General features: G+C 43.4%; 1 protein-coding gene across 3 annotated transcripts in view; it reads right to left on the bottom strand.

The window, feature by feature from the left end:
• GALNT13 (polypeptide N-acetylgalactosaminyltransferase 13) overlaps positions 1-22,323 on the bottom strand; it is a gene marked incomplete at both ends in the record, with an annotated part of 98,140 nt that overhangs the window by 41,006 nt on the left and 34,811 nt on the right. For all 3 annotated transcript variants that reach the window (XM_080346946.1, XM_080346944.1, XM_080346945.1), the window contains 3 exons: positions 4,070-4,240; positions 5,809-6,016; positions 7,654-7,820. In XM_080346946.1, coding sequence (XP_080203072.1) covers positions 4,070-4,240; positions 5,809-6,016; positions 7,654-7,820 — 546 coding nt within the window. The remainder of the gene's footprint in view (positions 1-4,069; positions 4,241-5,808; positions 6,017-7,653; positions 7,821-22,323) is intronic.

Here is a 22,323-nt window from a genome sequence, read left to right as displayed (position 1 = left end):
GCAGGATTCCCATTCCCATATATCTGCACTTTTAACTCCCCATAGGAGGAGCTGCAGAACATCAAAGTATCTCAGGAGCATGGGGCTTGCTGCATCCCACCGATGTTGGGGGGACAGCAAGGGGGTGACGTGGAGCTGTTCGTGGGGGGATGCTGAGGTCACATCCCCAGGCTGAGAGCTCCTCAAAGACAGGTCATGTCACAGGGACAACACCACTAATGAACAAGATCGCTATTTATATAGCTTGGAATAAGGATCATACACCAGTTTCAAGCACTGATGTACATCATCCAGGCAGTGTTAAATGTAGTCAGCTCTAAGTTTAATCTACCCTGGTAAGAAGATAAATACAATATCCTCCTAATATTTGTTCTTGTATTTTTTCTCTCAATAACTAATTTATACTTTAGAAAATATTTTTCTGGAAAAAAAATACAGTTTTGTAGTATTTATAATACTAGCCTGGACTGTATTCAGCTTAAAAAAATAAAGGGCAAGTATAGAATCACAGAACAGATTGTGTTGAAGGGCCATTCCCAGCTTCCCAGTGCCCCCCCTGCCATGAGCAGGGACATCTTCACCAGCTCAGGTTGCTCAGACCCCGTCCAGCCTGGCCTGGGATGTCTCCAGGGATGGTTCAGCCACCACCTCTCTGGCCAACCTGGGCCAGGCTCTCACCACCCTCATGAAGGATTTCTTCCTTGTATCTCATCTACCTCTCCCCTCTTCCAGTTTAAAGCCATCACCAGAAACAAGCCATGCAGAGCCTGTAAATGCCCAGCACAGAAACACTTCATGTCTTCAATACCGCAGATGTAAGAAGACAAGATGTTTGTCAACTGATTTTAGTCAAGTTTCCTGTTGCCGCAGGCAAAACCACAGAAGGAGAAATGAGTTCACTTGAAGACAAAGCATGTTTTGCCAACTACAGATAATGTGCAAGGATTTTCCAGAGGCAAAAGAGGAATGAAAGGTTTAGCAGGACCGTTGGTTTTGCTGACCCTACCCATGAACAGCCACCAATGGACCGGCCCCAGCTGAGTGGGAACTGCACTGCCCACATCCTCCCAACTCCAGACCTCCCCACATCCGCGGATCAGCTGCTGGAAGCTTCAGCTTTAAGCTCCACCTCTGCACAGGGCAATCATCCCAGTTTTGCACCTGGAGAGCCCTCTGGGAACAGAAATGGGCTTTAAATAACAGATTTTGGCAAGGTCTAATCATTTAGAAAGTCCACAAAGCTGGACGTAACTCCAGTGACAGTGGAAGTTACAGCACTGACTATATGGGAACAGGATAAAATCCTGAAGTGCCTGAGGACAGCAATGAATAGCCTTTGCTATTCAAATGAAATAAAAATACATATATACCCAGTGATGTGAGTCCCTGGGGTTTCTGTACCCTCAGGGTAAGGAACGTAGCCCTAAAGCTACACCTGGCAGCTCCTCCAAGCTCCACAGCTCAGGTCACATCAGCATTCAAAGCCACAGTTCAGATTTGATTTCTGCAAATCCACCTGAAAAAACCACATTTCACCTGATCCTAAGGAAGTCCGCAGAATGAAACATTCCCCTTGACCAGCTCTGTCTCCAGGATCAACCTTTTCTTCAGGGATTTCTTCTAAGCAGCCCCTTCCTGTTCTCACCTTATAGTTTCGGTCCTAGCAAAGACACCTTGTGAAGTGAAAGCTCCCCAGGGTTACTTTTGATTCTGATCATTGTACATGTAAAAAAATTGTAGGTACATTTAAATAAATAAAAATTCAGTATCCAATGCCCACTGACTTCTATCCTCTCCTTCCCCAGGATGGGGGATACTGAGAAGGGCTCGGGGTGGAGGTCCAGGACTCGCTGCCCCATCATTAAAACTGCCCACCCTTACCCACCGCCTTTAAACTGAGACCATTTGCAAACTGGAAAGGCTTTGCTGCCCTTGCAAAACCTGTGATTCTTTGGGGAAGAGCGAGCGTTTTGGACTATTCTGGGAAAGGTTATGCTCTCGGGGTGTTCGCTGACCTGAGAGAAAGCTACATAAGGGAGGAAAAAACCCATGAGAACAAGAGAAGGGATGTCAGACTGGGGTTTAAGAACCTGAAGGAGAAAATAAGGAGCAAAAGTGGCCGGGACTGGTGTGTGAAGAGCAAGAGCAGCACCCACACAGGGATCTGGGATCAGAACCCCACCTGCCCAGGGCAAGGCATCACTAATTAGGATGAGGGACACTAATTAGCATGAGGGACACTTCCAAATCCCCACCTTTCTGTTTGCTAAGAATACGTCAAGCAATGTCCCTTTTCTGCGGGGTGTGGGTAAGGAAGCTCTGGCACAGCTGCGCTGTGTGACAACATACCAGAGTCCCTGGATCAACTAACCTTTTCCCCACTAAATCCAGAGATCCCAACAAAGGCGGAGACTTGACTCAAATACCTAACTTGGCCATCTAAGAGTTCCTTTGGGGCCCTCGGCAAATGTCCGGGAACTGGAAAGAAATTGCAGCACCTTGTCACCCAAACTGAGCTCTCGGCAGCGAGCCGTCCTGACCTTCGCCACAAATACACACCCAGTTATACAGAAATAATACATCTGTATAGAAAATAACTCAAGAGCTTGCAAATGCACGCCTCAGGATTTTAAGTGTAGAAAGCAAAGGCAGGAATCTACTAATGTTATTATGAAAGAGAAATATTTTGAGTAAAACTTTTGTCAATCACACAGACTTTTAGTGTAACAAAAAGCAGAATTTGAGTGCAGCTGCTATATTACATATATATGCAAATAAACACGTAAGCCAGTGATGTTTGTATATTCTAGACTCATTCCACTGATCACAAAGAAAGATACGAATAAGGACATAGTCAATCTGCACCAGGCTGAAATGACGATACAGAATGCAGAAAGCAACATGGCACGAAAACAATGAACTCACCAACTTGGTTCTACATTTTTGGAATGGGTTTGGCTTTTGTTTATTTTTATCCCCCCCATTTTCTGAATACTCGGGTGGCCTGAGCTGCCAAAACCATTCCTGACTGGCACCAGGGATTCTCCTGCCTCTCCTCTGGGCATGCAGAATCCGTCCGTGATTCTGACACCTCAGGGCTGATGGTACCTGGAGAATCCCAAAAAGGCCCAGACAATCCCCAGCCAAAAGCTGGTGGGAGAGAGGGAAAAAAAACCAGCTATTTTTTTGTTTTAATAATGTTAAGAGTCAATTACGTGTCTGATTCTGGATTAACTGTAAGTAGGACTCCATTACAAGAGAAGGAAAGAAGAGGCGGGATGCTCCTGCTCCTGGGACCCTGTTTGCTCCTGACAAGAACCACATCTAAAATGCAAAACAATCCAGCCCTTCCCCTGACTCCAGGCTTTGAAGGACACAAAATGACAGATTTGGGCTATTTTCTGGCATAAATGAGGTTTGAAATCATTACATCCACTTGTGAGAGCTTTTTTACTTGTTTTATGAAGACCACAGAAGCTATTGGAGCTGAGCAAATAACCCATTGCAAGTAACATATTCAATGTGCTCTGTTTCAGCTTCATTTAAAATTTTCCTAGAGGTTTTGTTACAGCCCTTGGTTTGAGCAATTAAACAAGTCAGGAACAACCACAGGAATTCAAGATATACTCTTAGATCATTCTGACTGAGTTTGCATGGTCATCGGTTTGATTTCCTAGGCACTAGACGCATGCATTCGAAGTGTAAACCACCATAACCAAACACTTGGGTTCAATGTTCAGAAACGTGTATTTCCGAAATATAGTCTAATATTTGCCTTAAGTTATGAAAAAACAGTAACACACAAGGTCAACAGGCTATTTGCAGAAACAGGGGGAATTTAAAAAGCAGGTGGTATTTTAAATTTATGAATGTTGAAGAGAAGATATAAATGAGTTTTCTCAGCTCTGACAGCTATGCTGCAGCATTAAGGACGGTCAGATCTCGGTGTTCTCTGCCCTGAGCAATGTGCCACAACTACCTGATGTGTTCTCTCTGATATCGCAGCAAAATCTTAGCTATTAAGCATTGTTATCTACATAAACAAGTGCTCTTGATCTGTTGTCCTTACCTGACGGGCAAGGTCCTGTCTCCTTTCCTCCTGTCCATCTCCCGCTGGGGAACCGGGTACCACCGAAAGTTCAGTTTCCAGTTAAACCCCCCGTACGTCATATCAGACCCGGCCATGTACTCAAACGTGTCGTCGCTGATCACATCAATGATCGGGCACACGACGGTTTTCCTGTTGGAAAAAGAAAAAAAAAAACCAAACAAAAAATTGGCTCTTTTTTAAACAAAATATGCTTTCATGTTATGCTGAATATTGGGCTTATTTTGAGGCTTCTCCGATGCTGCTCTGCCCAGGGGCTGCTCGGCACTGCGCGGGGGACACGGCCGCTTCCAGGTCTCACTTGCAGGGCCTTTTACGTGAAAAAAAAGGGGGAAAAGGCAACACCTTAAGAAAGAGAAAAGGGAGGGGGTTGGGGAGAGTAAAAGGAAAAAAAACAAGGAAAGCAGGAAGAAAGAGAAAAGAGAAGAGAGAGAAGGAGAGGGAGAAGGAGAGGGAGAAGGAGAGGGAGAAGGAGAGGGAGAAGGAGAGGGAGAAGGAGAGGGAGAAGGAGAGGGAGAAGGAGAGGGAGAAGGAGAGGGAGAAGGAGAGGGAGAAGGAGAGGGAGAAGGAGAGGGAGAAGGAGAGGGAGAAGGAGAGGGAGAAGGAGAGGGAGAAGGAGAGGGAGAAGGAGAGGGAGAAGGAGAGGGAGAAGGAGAGGGAGAAGGAGAGGGAGAGGGAGAGGGAGAGGGAGAGGGAGAAGGGAGAAAACAAGGGAAAAAGAAAAAGGAGAAACAAGGAAAAAAGGAAAAACTGCAGGAAAAGGAGAAGTGAAAAAAGAAAACAAGTGAAAAAAAAAGAAAAGTGAAAAAAGAAAAGTGGGGAAAAAGAGGGGTTAAAACAGGGGGGAAAAGAAAAAAGGGGGGAAAAGAAAAAAGGGGGAAAAGAAAAAAGGGGGGAAAAGAAAAAAGGGGGGAAAAGAAAAAAGGGGGGAAAAGAAGAAAAAAGGGGGGAAAAGAAGAAAAAAGGGGGGAAAAGAAGAAAAAAGGGGGGAAAAGAAGAAAAAAGGGGGGAAAAGAAGAAAAAAGGGGGGAAAAGAAGAAAAAAGGGGGGAAAAGAAGAAAAAAGGGGGGAAAGAGAAGAAAAAAGGGGGGAAAGAGAAGAAAAAAGGGGGAAAAGAGAAGAAAATGGGGGAAAAGAGAAGAAAAAAGGGGGAAAGAGAAGAAAAAAGGGGGAAAAGAGAAGAAAAAAGGGGGAAAAGAGAAGAAAAAAGGGGGGAAGAGAAGAAAAAAGGGGGGAAAAGAGAAGAAAAAAGGGGGGAAAAGAGAAGAAAAAAGGGGGGAAAAGAGAAGAAAAAAGGGGGGAAAAGAAGAAAAAAGGGGGGAAAAGAAAAATGGGTGGAAAAAAAGAAAAAGCAAAGCAACAAAATCAGAGAAAAGAAAGCACACGTCAGAGAATATTAGAGGTCACACAGAGTTGTGTCTGGTAAAACAAAGGGCCAAAGACGCCCCTCAGGGTGGGGGACCCCCAGAGCTCGGGGAAATAAACGGCACAAGTTGGTATCATCACTGGCATTAGTATTAGTATTAGTGTTCTACCGTCAGCAACAGAAATCTTGCTGTAGGAACCAAAAGCTTCTGACACATTTATTTAGAAAAGAGATTTTGATACAAATATTAGATCTTCCCGATAAATTAAAAAAAAAAAAAATCATTTTCAGATGAAGGAATTATTTTAGCGTCTATTTTTTCCGCCGCCCCCACCTGTCCTCCTTGATCCGCGCCAGCAGCGGCTCCAGCCAGCCCAGGGTGCACTCGCAGTGCGCGTCCAGGAAGGTGAGCACCCGGCCCGAGGCGGCCGCGGCCCCGCGCAGCCGCGCGCGGATCAGCCCCGACCGCTGCTCCATCCGCACCAGCTTGACCGGGACGCCCAGGGTCTTCACGTAGTTCTCTAAGGAGGCCTTCAGGAACTCTGCCCCAGAGCAGGGGAAGGAGTGAAAAACAAGAAAAAATGAATTAACATTGACATTGAAATTAAAATTAAAATAAGAATTAAAATAAAATAAAATCAAAATTAAAGATAAAATTAAATTAAAATTTAAAATTTAAAATATAAATATAAAAATAAAAAATATAAAATAAAACTTAAAATATAAAATATGAAATAAAAATAAAAATTAAAATAGAAAATAAAAATAAAAACATATAAAATAATAATAAAAATAAAAAATAAAAGTATAAAATAAAAAATAAAAATAAGAATAAAAATTAAAATAAAATAAAATAAAAATAAAAATTAAAGATAAAATTAAAATTAAAATAAAATTTAAAATTAAAAATAAAGTTTTAAAAATAAATTTAAAAAATAAAATTTAAAATAAAATTAAAGATAAAATAAAAATTTAAATTAAAATTAACATTAAATATAAAATTAAAATTAAATTACAAATTAAAATGACTGAACCCATGATTCTTAGTTAAGCTCAGCACCTGCCAAGTGCTTCCAATATAACAAGAGAGTCTACGTGTCGTGCCGGCCCCTCCCAGGACTGTCCTGCGCGGATTTTGCCAGAACACGGGAAACGCGTTTTGACACATTTAGAGGTTTTTCCAAGAGCAAGAGCTGCGCTGCTGCGGTTCCACGGGAAACAGCCCGGACACACACACGAGCACACACACACGGGCACACACACATGGGCACACACACACCTACTGGAGCATCTCCCAAAAACCTCACAGAGATGGTAAAAAGCCAGGACTGCTCTCCTTGCAATAATCCATCAATGAACAGTGAGCGCAAAATGATCACGCTTTTGCTGGTTTTTCTACGGTTAAATACAAATATGTGTAGTTTTGATGAATTTCACCTTTTGAGCTGTTTAGGAACCCAGAACTTTGCTTTTAGGAAAAATTGTAGTTACTCAGGCTAAAGTCTTCACAGACAAACATTAAGCCTCTTTGTTTCCTGAAGCAATTAAGAGTTTTGTTAATGATACACAGGGCAGAAACAAAGGCTTGCACCCTCTGTCCCTGAATGGTTGCAGCTATATGTTTTATTTGCCATTATATACACTTGGCTACTCCAGGAAAATTCATCGTTCCATTAATTCCATTCCCAGAATGTCACGCAATTCCTCTCCAGGTAATCTCGGTTCTACCGGCAGACTGTTTGCCTCCTAAAGCCTGGGTTTAACAGAAGAAAAAAAACGGCAAGACCAAAAGAAATGAATCACAAATATAGAGGGAAATTGGCTTGGTTTGGACATCAGGAAAACCGAAGCACAGAACGGGGGTTTGAAGAGACAGTGACAGAAAGAGACGTGAAAAAGGGACTGTCTTTTACGGTAATGTGAAATGATAAGCCACAGTGCAAGAAAGCATTAATAGAACTCTGGACAGGAGCACCGTATATATGGTTTACAACCTGATAACCAACCTTTGGCTCCATTACTCGCTGTAAATGCATTTTAACCCCTTCTGTACCCCCCAGCCTGTCTGCTGCAGCCCCAGCAGTGATGGGTCCAGCCCAGCCCAACAAAAGCCACCGCAAGCTTCACCCTCGTCCCTGCGGGATCCCCAAAACAGCGCTAAACCACCCCAAAAACCCACCTCTCTCGCTGGCGTCGTCCACCAGGATGATCTCGGCGAGGAGGCGGCGCGGGGAGCGGTTGATGACGCTGTAGACGGTGCGGAGCAGCGTGCTCCAGGCCTCGTTGTGGAACACGATCACCACGCTGGTGTTGGGCAGCTCGTCGGGGTACACTTTGGTCTTGCACCTGCCACGAAATAGAAGAACAGAACCAAACAAAACACGGCAGAAAAGGAGGGTCAACCTTTAATTAAATTCTACCGCTGGGACAGCCTGACAAAGGAGTTTCAAGCCTGGTGAGCAGAGGACACTTCAAACCAGTTCCTGGCCTCTTTGAGCCAGAAGCCCCAAGGCAAAGAGAATTTCAAATCCTGTTTTCTCGCTAAGAAAACACGGCAGAGCATCCCGAGACACGGTCACAGCTCTCCTGGCTGGAAACAGCGAGCAGCCAGCCAACGGGGCCCAACATCGCTAACCTAAACTGCCCCAGGATGCAGGGCAGGGAATACAGAGTGTGCAGAGCAGTTACACTCAGGTCAAATAGTCATTATGGGGACAACCCCCAAATTCTGTGTTTTAAAGCACACAGGCATCTGAGACCTTCCCGCCTTCGGCAATTTCTCAAAAAGAAGCAAAAAATGACTATTTCTCGTACATTCTATATGCCCGTTCATTGGAAGAAAAAGAGGTCAATAATTTCACCTGGTTTTGGAAAACATAGAAACTAAGGCAAAGTGAGCAACAGATAGTAAATATTGATGCTTTTGTGGAAGTGAAGTAAAACTGTTTGCGTTTTATAAAATACAGCCCAAAATTGTGCAGATTTGTTACAGATCTTGGACACATTTCAAAGATACAAACTCGCCTACATCAACCTGCTCACACAGGTCAAGTCACATCATTTAAACACACCTAATATGGATCCTTAACCATTGTGACTTTAAATTGTCTCCACTTTTCTATTTCACTATCATACCATTTTCTGATACTCTAAAGCAAGAACAAGTTATGTACAGCTCTTTAGTGTATTTTTTGTAATAATGCAAACTTGAAGCTTCTCTAAAAGAAATTCTAAATTAGTGAATTATTCATTAGCAGCCTCCTCCCTACAGAAAACTTCTCTGTCAAGGGCCAAGGAACAAATTAATAAGGTCCCTGAAGAAAAGACACCTTGTCCATCCAGTTTCTTTCTCAAACATCATCTACCATAACAAAACTCTTTAACCTTTTCTTCTGCCATGGTGACATTTAAAGAAAAATAGATAAAACAACATCGTGACCACCCTTTTCAAAGTACAAAGTGAGGAGAGAATAGAGAAGAATACAATCACCAGCTTCTGTGGCACAGATAAAATGTTTATGGTGTACATATATACACACAATGGCATATATATTTACACACATCAATAGGTAATATGAATATATATATATATATATACACATACATGCTTATATATACACATATAAGTCATTAGTAACTAGATCTGACAGCAGAAAGTCCAATGCTAATAGTGACTCTCTCTCTCTCTCTATAGATATATATATGAAAATATATATTCCCCACACACACATCCCCATCAGTCTTGACATCAATTTGCTGAGGAGCACTGCAGTTTGCTGGTAGCCATCCCACCTTCGCAACTCCAGCAATATAAGTAATTTTACAACTCTCCATCAATTGCAATTTCCATTCAAAAGTTCAGACAAACAAAATTCCTTGACTAACTATGCAGGACGACACCCTCTGTTCACCCAGAGGCATCTCAAAAAGGATGAGCCCAGCAGGACAACATGTCCAAAAAAGGGCATTTTGGATTCATGTTTTTCCTCGCAGACGTTAATTGTCCCTGGAAGGCGTCTCACGTCACCCCTGGCATCTGAAATCAGATATCAAGGACTGAAAAGCAGAAGGGCTGTTTACACTCGGAGTTGTCTTCCAGAGCTCAACATCCCACTTCGAAGTATCTACACAGCTGGAATAAATCCTGTATGTCACAAGTCATTTTATTTACAGCTAAAACAGACACAATTTTTGAAACCGGAAAAGAACCGCTGCAAAAGATTATGTTTAAAAATATTCAGAATTGCACGTCAGTAATGAAATGAGACACAGAAAGTATATTCCCTTTTTTTTGGAGTTCAACACTAATTTTGCGGTGCAAATGGAATAGTAAGGAACAGAATGTTTATCATCACGTAGGATTTGCCAGGATCTTCAGTCCTTTAACTGCCATTCTCATTATTCTCCAAGGTATCTTATGGTACCCAGAGAAGTTCCAGGCTGGGTGAACTGAGGACACTGATGAAGAGGCCGCACGTCCAACGTTTTTCAGCAGACAGAGCAATCCAAATTACCAGAAATCAGGTCGTGAAAATCCATGAAGAGCATCCTTTCCATATGTCCTGCTTCTAAATTTTCATAATGACTCCACATCAGATATTGTACCATGAAGTGAGGAATTCTTCTCTTTTATGGCATTTGCCTCTATCCACACCAAAAGACTCTGCTGCACATCCCTCCTTAGTCTCCCAGAAAATTGCAAGGTGGGATTTACCCCCTCTGAAGGAGGATTATTCAATTTCCAGATCAGTTTGTTCTGCAGGTCTGTTATGTATATTTCCCCAGGTACACCAAGTGACGTACAGGGATTTGTTGATATCACATCTGCTCATCAGAGACTAAATTAAATCCATCCGCTTCTTTTAATTTGGGTCATTTGATTTCAGCAGAAAACGTAAATGCTGGTAGTTTGTCTCTATGATACCATTAAATCCTCGTGTATCTATAGCTTATTAGATGTTATTGCAGCACTTGACACACCAAGGGGAATGTTTAGCCCAGTCTTTCTGGCAAGCCGTGCCCTGTGCCGACCTCCATAAGACCCAGCAAAGCAGAGAGCGGCTCCACAACCATTTTCTTCTGTTTGCTGGGAGTTTCTGGACCCCCACTTGTGCTGGTTTTGCAAATCAGAGGCCAAGGGCAAGACATTAACCAGGCACTGTTAAAGATGGGCACTGCCATTCTCGCTCTGGCACCAGGAACGAGACCTGCTGAGATTGTTCATAATTTGTGTGCACAAAACACAGGGTTTTTTGTCCAAGTTTTAGGGCTCCCTCTAAAGCCACAAGCACAACATAGACATGACAGCATAAGTTATGTGGGCACTGTAATGATTTCGGTCACTTTGCCTGCAAGAGGAACGTGAAGTATAACAGGGCAGCAACACATTAATTGTAGAATCATAGAATTATAGAAACATTGTGGTTTGAAGAGACCCTCCAACCGTTAACCCAACGCTGCCACTGAATCATGTCCCTAAGAACCCCAACTTAAAGAGCAGCAACATTTCGGGGCAGAAGCTCAGGGCATATTTCATGTTGCATCATTTCATGTTTTATTTCTTATAGAGCATTCATTCCTTCCTCCTTCCCTCCTGTCCTCAGAAGGTTTCCAGCACAGCAGGACACTGACTTAAGGACCACATTTTTCAAAAGCAGCTGCTTTGGAGTTGGCAAACTGTGCACAGACAGGACATCATTAGAGCTCGTTAACTGGTGAGTGTATATCACAGCTGACTCCTGCACTGGTCATTGGGATGATTCGAGTCCAGAACCATCATTCCTACAGTGAAAACACTTATCGCTTGAATTAAGCAAAAAACATCCCTAGCCACGTGGTTAAAAACAAATGGAGATGAGGGAAGGAGCAGATAGGAGATACAGAAACTGAAATATCAATTGTCGCAAGGCTGAGACTGCTCTGGTTTGGAAGTGTTTGCTTTTACCAACAGCCTTTTGCTCTCTGGTGGAAGCGAGACACTGATTAGTTTTCACTAAACTCACTCAAAGCAATTTTGATGAGCGTTTGATTCACTTTAAAAGTTAAACAGCAAAGATCAGTAATAATGTAGCCATACAGTGGGTGTATAATCACTGTTCTTGCTCTTAAAGCAATTCCCGTTGCCATCTGCAAGATGTGCGATGGAAAACAATCACAATCCGTAAAAATGTGACTGATTTGTACCCTGTCCCACGCTCTGAACCCCATGCCCAAAGAATCACAGATGGTTCGTGTTGGGAAGGACCTCTCCAGCTCCCCAGTGCCCCCCCTGCCATGAGCAGGGACATCTTCACCAGCTCAGGTTGCTCAGAGCCCCGTCCAGCCTGGCCTGGGATGTCTCCAGGGATAGTTCAGCCACCACCTCTCTTGGTGGAGCACGTCCCATGACAGGTGTGACATCCTGGGGATGTGGGCTCTGTTTTCCCTGTGTCCTTCCCCAGGGAAGGCTCAGTCACCACCCATTTCCATCCTGCCCTTCCAGCTCACCTCTAATGGGCTTTCAGCCCCAACCAGATCCCCTGCTCACTTGGAAGTGTTTGTAACTGCACAGAAGATAAAAACCTTTCCCGTCGCTTTCCTGAAATGACAAATGACTCACGCTGCATTTTTTTCTAATTCAAAAACACACCACATGCTGAAGAAACAATAAATAAGTCATCTGCTACTCACAGGCTACGGAACACAAGGACTCCCTCTCCGCCAGCCTGCGCAGTTACAGTGCAGATTGATTGTTCAACATGCCCCGACATTGAAACTCTTCCCCAGAAACACTGCTTTTCTCACGCAGTCATCAGATGTTTCTTTATGAATACACATGAAGGAAATACAGCTGTTTAAATGTGAGAAAAACACATTTTCCAAGATCAATAACATGGAAACAGAGCGAGATGACCTATTTGTCATCCTGCCCATCAGCCGTGTGCAGGCGATGTGAGCGTGCGGGGCTGCACGGTGATTCTATCCCTTCCAGAGCTGGGCTGAACTTCTCAGGGAAGAAACTCAAGGTAAAAGATCATCCGTGAAAGCAAAGTATATGGAGGGAAAGAAATGAGAGTATAAATATTATATAAAATTTATCAGGCAGCATTTTGTATATGATGCATTTGGGAACATACAGAACCGTGTTAAATATTTGTAGTTTATATGACTTGAGGGATCTTGATGATTATTTAGTCATTACCTTTTATTGCTTTGTTTTAGTGAAAACATAAATGACTAACAGCCATAAAGAAAAGGCTGGTAATGCAGATCCCTGATGTGATTCCTCTGTGTGACCAGATTTTCCATACACTTCAGGGCCAGCAGCGCACGGGAAACCAGTCTGTAGTAGAATTATCCAAGTTAGCTAGGAAACATAGGTTTATATATATTTACACAAGCATGTATGTAGATGGTTTATCTATACATACATAAGAACTGACATATAGGCACAGAGGCAACCTTAACTTGTCTCTGTGGGTTAGCCAGGTCTCTCTCCTCACAGGTATTTATTATTTATGATGAACAATGTTCTGAGGCAACACTACATTCCACTGGAATTTGCAGCATCACAATGTACGTATGATTGTGGGAAGGTATTAATACGTGCAGTAAGTAGGAAACATCTGAAAGAAATGTAAAAGTAATGGACATTAGGAACAATTTCCTCCCCAAAGGGCTGTGGGGCATTGGAACAGGCTGCTCAGGGCAGTGCTGGAGTCACCATCCCTGGAGGGCTGGACAGACAGACATGAGGTTCTCAGGACATGGGGTAGAGGTGGACTTGGCAGTGCTGGGTAATGGTTGGACTCAATTATTTTAAAGGTCTTTTCCAACCAAAATGATCCTATGACTCTAGAATCTCCTCACTTCTCTGCCTCAGTGACACGTAATTTCTCTTTTTTGCACTTGTTTCTCTTTTGCCCCTTAGTTCCTGCCTCTTTCCCCATTGAATTCTTGCATTTAAAAATCAGTTCGGTTTAAAAAACTTGCTCAATCACATCACAATCTGTTGCTGTATTTCTTTCCAGCTAACATGATCATCTTGAACCACAAACCCCCCGTTGGTCCGAGGCAGAATCACCCCCGTGTCCGCTCGCTGCCTCCACCCTTATCGGTAAAAGGGCATCGCTCAGAAACTGAAAGCAGTATCGAGACACGGGAAAAACTCACTCCTAATGTCACAGCAATGCACATAAACCCATAGCAAAAAGCAGCATAACCAGAAGTGATAAATTAATCATAACGCAGCAAGATCCTCTGCAAAAGTGCCTGTTAGAAATGACAACGCTGCAGTTAAGTGAACTGCCAAAACATCGGAAGTTATAAAGCAAATCAATAAATTCATCTTTTCACAGGTGTGGTCACCTTCCAGAGAACTTCATACTTTGCAGTTATCTTACTGTCTTAATTTAGCATCATATTCACACATTATTTTTTAAGAATGATCAAGAACAATTTTAGACAAAAACTGATGAGTTCACCTTTAAATAGCTCATCGCACCTACCAAAACTACTTCATCCCTCTTCTGTCACCATCCTTCATCCTCATCCCCCACTCCCTGCACCTTCCCAACAAAAACAGATGGCAAAACACACCCTGAAGGAAAGATTATGAAACAGCTTATCGTGATTGACTCCTTCTAGGTTATTCTGGTGTTTAAATCTCACAGCTGAGGGCTGGTGTGGCTTCGCTGCTGTGTAGTAGTGCATTTTCTCTAACATGCAGCTCTCAATGAAGCCTTTAAAAAACCCAGATTGCCCATTCAAGACAAGCAGCTTTCCCTCACAGGAGGCTCTGCTGCTCCCCACACCAGCACCGGTTTTGCCACATGAAGAGCCCCAGTCCAAGGTCAAGAAACAGCCACCCCTGGGACCCCACAGCCATGGGCATTTCTTCAGCAGCCAGTGACACCTCCTGAGCCACTGGATGCCCTCAAAAAACAGGCAGGAACAGCCCGAGATGTTCCCATAGCACCCATCACCAACGCTGGCACCTTGGGCATGTACCCCCCTGTTCCCTCTCCAACATCACCCCACAGCTTTGCGGTGCAAGAGCTGAAATCCAGGCACCCCTCTTATCACAGAATCATTTTGGTTGGAAGAGACCCTCAAGATTGAGTCCAACCATAACCCAGCCCTGGCCCTGCCCCATGTCCTGAGAACCTCATGTCCGTCTGTCCACCCCTCCAGGGATGGTGACTCCAGCACTGCCCTGGGCAGCCTGTTCCAATGCCCCACAGCCCTTTGGGGAAGAAATTGTTCCCAGATCCAACCTCAACCTTCCCTGGTGCAATTTGAGGCCATTTCCTCTCATCCTAATGTTCTGATGAAATGCAGAAAGCCTGAAATCGGCCAGTTCTCATTACCCCCAAGAGCAAGTCTGGATGCCCAGGTGTCCCTCGCCCTTGCAGAGATGAAGACATCGCTCCTTAGCGAAGCTGCAGCCACTCGTCTTTCTTTATCTCCCTCCAGACCCAGAACACGCCGCCATCATGCTCAGATACCTCACAAGATGCCAAATCGCATCAGTGCGTATCGATTATATGCCAAGGCACATCAGGATGCTTATCCTATGCTAATAGCACATAACGAATGTTGTGCTTTGCTGTGTGCTTTCCAGAGCGCACTTGTGTATCGCGTTATTCCAGTGGGACAGCGGTGATACCCACAGAAGTACTCAACATGTTTCCATCTGCCTCTGATCTTCAACAGCATTTAGAAACAAAAGGAAAAGGTGAACTAAATTTAAAACATATCCAGGCAAAAAAATCAGCATATTTGATGTTCAGTGGTAGTGGGAGGCCACTTTTGGTTTCCCTCTGCAAAGAACGGCAAAAAAAATCTCTGTCTCACCTTGCTAAAGTGGTTTTGGAACCCCGAGCACCTCCTGGGAAGCCAAATGCAGGCTGGGGTCCGTCCAGCCATCAGAGCTGCTCAAACACCCACAGAGCCCTCGGAAGCCAGGCCGGGCTTTTACAGAAAACTGCGTTTAGAGGCCAATTCCACATCACAAACTCCCCTTTCCAAGTTCTCAATGCAATTCTCACGTGCAGGTCGCCACTGTTCGGGTTCGGTTCTGCTTCCTAAAAAGCCCATGCTGCAGTCCAAGTTAGCTTCCACAGCGAGAAATCGTTTGTTTCCAGAGTAAGCAACAACTCTCCTACTACAAAAATAGCTTGAAATAGGCTCTTCCCATCTAGTTTAAATAAGATCTGTAAGTTACCCAGGGAAATGGTGAAGATGAACTCTATGGTGGAGCATTATGAGCAGAAGACAAGGCAGCTGAGTGTCTGAGTTTCCTGCCAGAACAGCACTAGCACCTCAGAGCACACAGCTTTAAATGCTGCCTTAATAATGTAAATTGCACCAGTTCATATTTTAAACTGAAATCTATGCAAATGAAAGGCAAACAGAAATTAATTGAACAAGAATTCATTTCACCTAAAGCAGAGCTGTGTTGGAACTGCATCCACATTGTCTTACTGAATTTCCCTGTATCAAAATCCTCCCAAGCTAACCAATTTTTACATCCAGCAGATGATGGATGTGAAAATACCTTATGAAAATTGTTCTTTGGTGTTCCATTACACACTATAAATAGGTTTGCGGTTTGTGGGAGCACAGACCCTTCACTCACACCTTCAGCTACCGCTGTTCATAAAGCTCCGTGTACAGCCTTCAATATCTAATCCTCTTTGGGGATTTTCAACCCCAAACTCCATTTTAATATTTCAGAAGTTACTTCAGCAGTCACTTACTAAACACTCAGAAGTTCTTTTTATGTTTGATGAGGAACACGGTAAGCCGGCACTGTATTATAAAAAGCAAACAACATAGAGGACACTATTTCTTTTTCAGAGGACGATACTAAAGGCCCCTTTGTACTTTCTCCACTTTTTCCAACAAAAATCAAAGATCTGTAATGGTAATTACGGTTCAGATCAGGCTTTCCTGGATGGTTTTTGATCATGAATTTTGTTCTGTTTCCAGTGTCATTTTTCATTATATCATTGCTGAATCTCCTTTGAAATGCACCGAGCTAAACTCAACCTAGTTAAGCAATTTTGAAAGTATTTTAACAAGTATGAATTCTGAATCCCCGAAACACCTTATATGTAACAAAGGATGCAAGAACCAAAGCAATCATTTTCACATGCTTCTGCTTTCACACGGCTCCAGACGCCCCAGCTAGGGAGTGAAGTTCTGCACATCCCTGCACCTCCACCTTCCATCTGCCAACCCAGGGGGATCGGTGCCGCACCACAACCAAGTCAGCACGACTTCTGGAAGTCAACAAACACAGCCTCTTGAATTCAAAGTGCTTTTTCCGGTCTGCGCACACCACCACATAAATTACTGGGAAATCACTTTCTCTTGTTGTGTTCTTACTTGCAACAATAATGCATGAATTTTCAATGGCGTTCAGGGGATAAGGTGGAGAGCAGCTGATTTCTCTGAAGGCATGCACAAGGTGCACAAGGTGCAGAGCTTCCATAGGGAGGACGCGAAACAGGAGCATCGTTATCCACGCAGGCTTATTTCCTGGCATTCTCACAACTATTTCAGACTCCTCCTTTGCGACAAAGTGAATTTCCTCTCCATGCCACAAGCAGCTCCCCAAAACAAGACCGTGCTGTCGGCAGGGTGGGACAGATACCCCAAAACCAGCAGGTGCCCAGTGCTGCATCTACCATGACCAGCTCCAGCAGGGCAGACGCTGGGTGGTGGCCAGAGCTTCTACTGCCTCAGGCAGTCACTTTACACTGGTCTTTACTGCTGCTTGGAGTTCGTAAGAGACCTACTGTGATGCTGAAGCTCTCTACATACCTGCTAACAAAATCCAAACCAAGGTTCTTTATTGCTTTGACTGTCTAGTGCTCAGCTGCCTGCAGAAATGAATGCATAGTGGTGATCCGGGTGCAGAAGCATCAACGAACAGGCTGCAACGGCACCTGCTTGTCTCAGTCCTCTTTAAAAAATAAGAAAAAAAGGTAGCAACATGATTTAATCATTAAGGACTCTTGTTCTGGTAAGGAAACCGTGATTAGTTTGTTTCTTGCTGCTGAATGCAATTTTGCAGCCTCTTCTCACTTCCTCAAGTGAACCTAGAGATTCATTCCCACATTTCCCTTCCGGGCACATCACAAAGCTGAACCTGCTCCTCGCAACACCTGGCTGGTCCAACAGCAGCAGCCGCAGGGCCCGTGAGAGCCACGAGGACCGGGCAGAGGGGACGGCTCCGCTACTGGGAGGCAATTTCACATGGGGAACCGTCCCTGGACCAGCTGCTGGAAACACAAACGTCCACCCTTTGTGTTCAAACACTGCGTATTTTCCCAAAGCACACACCACAGCAGGACTAAACACCTAAAGGTTTAACTTATTGTTATGTTATTTAGGATATTTATGGGAAGACTAGGAACGTTCTGATCCTTGCAACATGGGTAACCTCCCCAAACTTTAAAAATGTGAAATAGCCGTGTATTTTTAAAAGATAAGTAAGCCATGCAAATTAAATCCTTCAATTAACCACCCTCAGCAGAAGATGCAATGGGAAGGAGGAAAAGTCCCACCAGGGCTGGGGGCAAGAGAAACTGCAAATCCATTACTCGGGGTGGGGGGGGGGAAGAGAACAATACTGCAAATAACACTGAGGTGTTTGTCACAGGAACTAAATACCCTTTCTTTTATACAAACTGGTTATTACTTTATAAATATTTCAAGTAATTTGAAACCAACAATAGAGGAAATAAATATCTCTTCTTTATATAAAGTCCTCTATTGATAAGATCACTCCTTACACCTAATTGAGCCATTCCGGGGGTCCCTCTGCCAAGGTCGCTGTGCTGCCAGGAACTGGAATTTGCTTTCAGTTATTCTACCACTTGACGAGGAGCTGACTGCTTCTATTTTACAATCACACCTCCTCATATTCAGTGCTGTACTCCAAAGCAGACCACAGTCCACACCAAACTGTGTCAAACAAGTACGTTTACCTTTCTGGAAGGCAAACTTCCAAAGGTTTGGAACAAAGGACATCTTCAAAGATACACATCTATCCATGCCTACAAATAAATTCCAAGACTAAATACAGAGAACTAACTAGGTCAACAGCCAAAAACACCGACACAACCTCCAGACCCAACCCCTTCTCCCTAACAGCATCTCAGATGTAGATGTGCACCTCCAGATGCAGAGAAGCTTAATCCATTTTCAGATTAACCAGGGTAAGTTGCTTCCATTTAAATGAGCTGTACAAATAAACCTCTGCTGAGCCCTCGCATTTGCTTCTCTTCTCACACACGGGTGCTCTGCTGATGGCGTTTGGATCAAACATCTTCCCTTCGCACCCACGACTGTCCCATCACCTACAGCAGGCTTCACCTGGCACACATGTATATATAGATAATATTCTCACTTATGCATTAAAACCACAAATCACTAACTGCCAGAGCCCTCCTTGCATCCATCACCCTCTATCAACACTCTGACAGCAGGAGATGTTTAATTGTAGGAGCAATCCTACGTGTAAGAACCTCGTGGAAGCTGCTGTTGCTTTGGCAGGATGGGGGAATCAAGAGTTCAACAATTAGAAATAATTTAAGAAGACAAAGTCAGTAATAAAAGAGCTATAAGCATTTCTGGAATCTCAGGCTTGCAATGGGCACAGCCACAATACGAGTAATAAATAAAAACCTGGTAAGTTAATGTGGTACACTATGGTCACCTTTAGAAACACCAGCTACTCAATGGTTAGAAAATATATTTTAAGTGGAATTTGCGCAAATATACCAAGATGCTGCACAGCAAGGACACATTTTGCAAAAGCCAACTTACATTTATCTGTAAATGTGACCAAACGCATCTCCTCTCCTTTCATTAGCCCCCCTTGCAGGGAGAGTTATGTGATATACATATACATATATATATGTACACACACACATATATATAAGATATATCTCTCTAACCCAGCGCGGCACAGCTACAGCAGAGCTGAACACCAGAGCGGAATCAAAGCCCAAACGTTATGGGAGAAACAGCAGCAAAGGGGAAATAGCAACAAATTTTAATTGTTCCTTTTGTTGTGGGAAAGTACAGATGAAAGACTCACAAACCCAGTTGAGAAGCCATCTGTTGACTCACAAACATATTTTTCTCATTGCTGGAGAATTACTTTTTTTAATCTTAACAGTCTTTAGCTAATTTATACATTGGGAATTGGCTTTGATCTTACCCAGATTACCTGTATGTACTTTCTCTCCCTACCAAAAGTCACCCTGGGCGATTTCCCCAAACAAGGTAGAGTAATTTCTAAACTGTCATTTCAAAGTAATTTCTAAACAAAACTAATTAGTGATTTCTCCCTGAGCTTGCTTGTTCATGGGTGGTTTATAGTTTCGCTATGCGCGACTATATACACAGAAAAATCTGAAAAATAGTTAGCCTTTCATTATATGAAGTTGCAAGCAGACAAACCTGGCAACAAAGGAGCTCTTATGTACTTGATCTGCCACGACTTAGAGCTGGAAAAAGAACTAATACAACACTTGCTGTTGCAAAACAAATGGATTAGACATGAACAACATGAAACAAAACAATCTACTCTCCTTTAACATGGCTAAATTGCATGAAAAACAAATAGTGGTCTTGTAAAAACAAACACCAAATCTCATCAAGCCTTCTGCCCTGTAACACGGAGTTCAAGGCACTTAAAGGATGTTGCACAAAGGAAATTTCCACAGGCACTGATTGCCACTTCTACTCTGCTGCTTCAGAGCCTTTTCCCCCACCCTGGGACCACTTGTCAAGGGTTTTGCTTTGAAGAAGCCAACACAAAACCATGGAACCGAATTTAAGATACGTTACAATTCAAGAAAGAGTAATGGCGAGTTTGTTTCTGATCAGAAACACATCCTCCTAAGCACATACACACACACACAAGGCACCAGCTAACTTCAGCCTAAATTTCAGTGATAAGAAAATCCAATTATAATGGTTTAGCAATTTGTGGAACAGCACTTGCAACCTTGCTCATCCAGAAAAGATCGAAAATGGATTTCTTCCCTTGTCAGAGAAAATGCTTACAAATAGAATTAAACATTTCTATGTTGAATTAAATCGGGTTTAAGGTTTAATCAATAGCTACTTCAAATTAGACCTGACACTGATTAAAATCTTCCAGTGGGGCATTACCAACAGAACTCAGGCAACCAAGGGACATTCTCGGGTAGACGACACGAGATGCGATGGGGAGCGAGTTAAAGTGTTTGCGTGACAGTCGCATTCGTCAGCTGGAACTACAATATCGACACAGAGCAGAACACGATGGGACTCGATGGCACACTGGAGGTGATTTTGGAGACCTTGTTCCTAAAGGTGTCAGAGCAAACTCTGTTGAGCTCAGGACATCACCCCAGGTCTATCCACAAACATCCCTGTGTGCGAGGAGGATGAGACAAGAGACAGACGCCGTATTTCCCAAAACCGTAAAGGGAGTTTATCATTAGCCAGCAACCAACTCAGCCTTCCCTGCTTTGCTGAAACTCATAAAATCAACATTTTTTTAGAAATCTAACATTCTTCCTTTGGGGAAAAAAAAAAAACACCTCTCTCAACTTACAAACACAAGTACTGTGGTTACAGAATTAGCTGACAGCCACCAAACATCTAATCAAAAGCAGAAGGTCATAAAAAGTTTCAGGGGCTCTTTCATGCGCTAATGTCAAAAAACAAGGATTCTCTTGGATTTTTTCTCCCCGTTTAATTTTGTTTTTCTTATTCAGCCTCCGATGCCATTCGCACCCACCCCCTCCATTCGCCACAGCACGACTTTGACCATTTGGAGGCACAAAAGCAGCGACGATCCCGAAGACGAGGGCTCCGGTACTATGAATATCTGCCGCTGTGGGATGCGAGAACCAAACCGAGGGAGCGACAAGGACCGAGCAGCATCTCTGAGCCTTCCTCCGGCCCCGTGCACTGCACGCTGACCCCTTGAAGCACAGCAAAGCAGAGGACAGCGGCCTTGGCAAAGCAGGAGAAACCTCCACACGCACGTCAGGAGGACATGATAATACTATCTGCGTGAATAAACATGGGCAGTGAGGAACTAAGGGGGGAAAAGAATGAAGAAGGTCAGAACAGGAACAGAATAGGAATGGATTATATACACATATATATATAAAAATAAAATTACATATAATTTTAAAATAATAATATATTTATATATAAATTATTATCTTATGTATATATTTTATATATATAAAAATATATATACACACACCTCACAACAATGAAAAAGCTCCCACATCACTGTACTACTTGCCTTTCCCTGCCCTCTTCCCAATGACTTTGCCAGCAATTGTGCTGTAGCACGGCTGAAGAATGAATTCCTAGAATGAGAAATTGCAACAAGACTCTTCTTTTTCTTGGGCTGTTTCTTGCCAGAATTCTTACGCCTATTTGTAGACATTCTTTTGCTACATAGACATAATATTATCATGCACAAAACTGAATAATTCTCGTAGAGCTATAAAGGCTGGGGGAAACGTCACCAGATGACACTTTGCGTTTAGGGTTAAAGCACAGTTGAAAACCATAAAACCTCCTAAACGCAGGACCAACATGTAAGCTGAGCTTATCTTTTCATTGAGGACAGGGTGTGGGAAGTCAGACACATCATTTTCTGCTTTAAGCTTCTACTTGACAGCACCGAGAGCAGGAGGGGACATCACTGAGAAAAACCAGATGCATGTGGTGACTTTACCAATATCTCAGCCTTAAACCAGCCCCACACTGAAACTCGCTGTGTCCATGGGGAGATGCTGAGCTCCAAGGGATGATCCTGGCTCCAAATTCCCCAATCCCA

Source organism: Nesoenas mayeri, assembly GCF_963082525.1.
Source record: "Nesoenas mayeri genome assembly, chromosome: 6".
Lineage (NCBI taxonomy): Eukaryota > Metazoa > Chordata > Aves > Columbiformes > Columbidae > Nesoenas > Nesoenas mayeri.
This window is presented reverse-complemented; position numbering and strand designations above follow the sequence as displayed.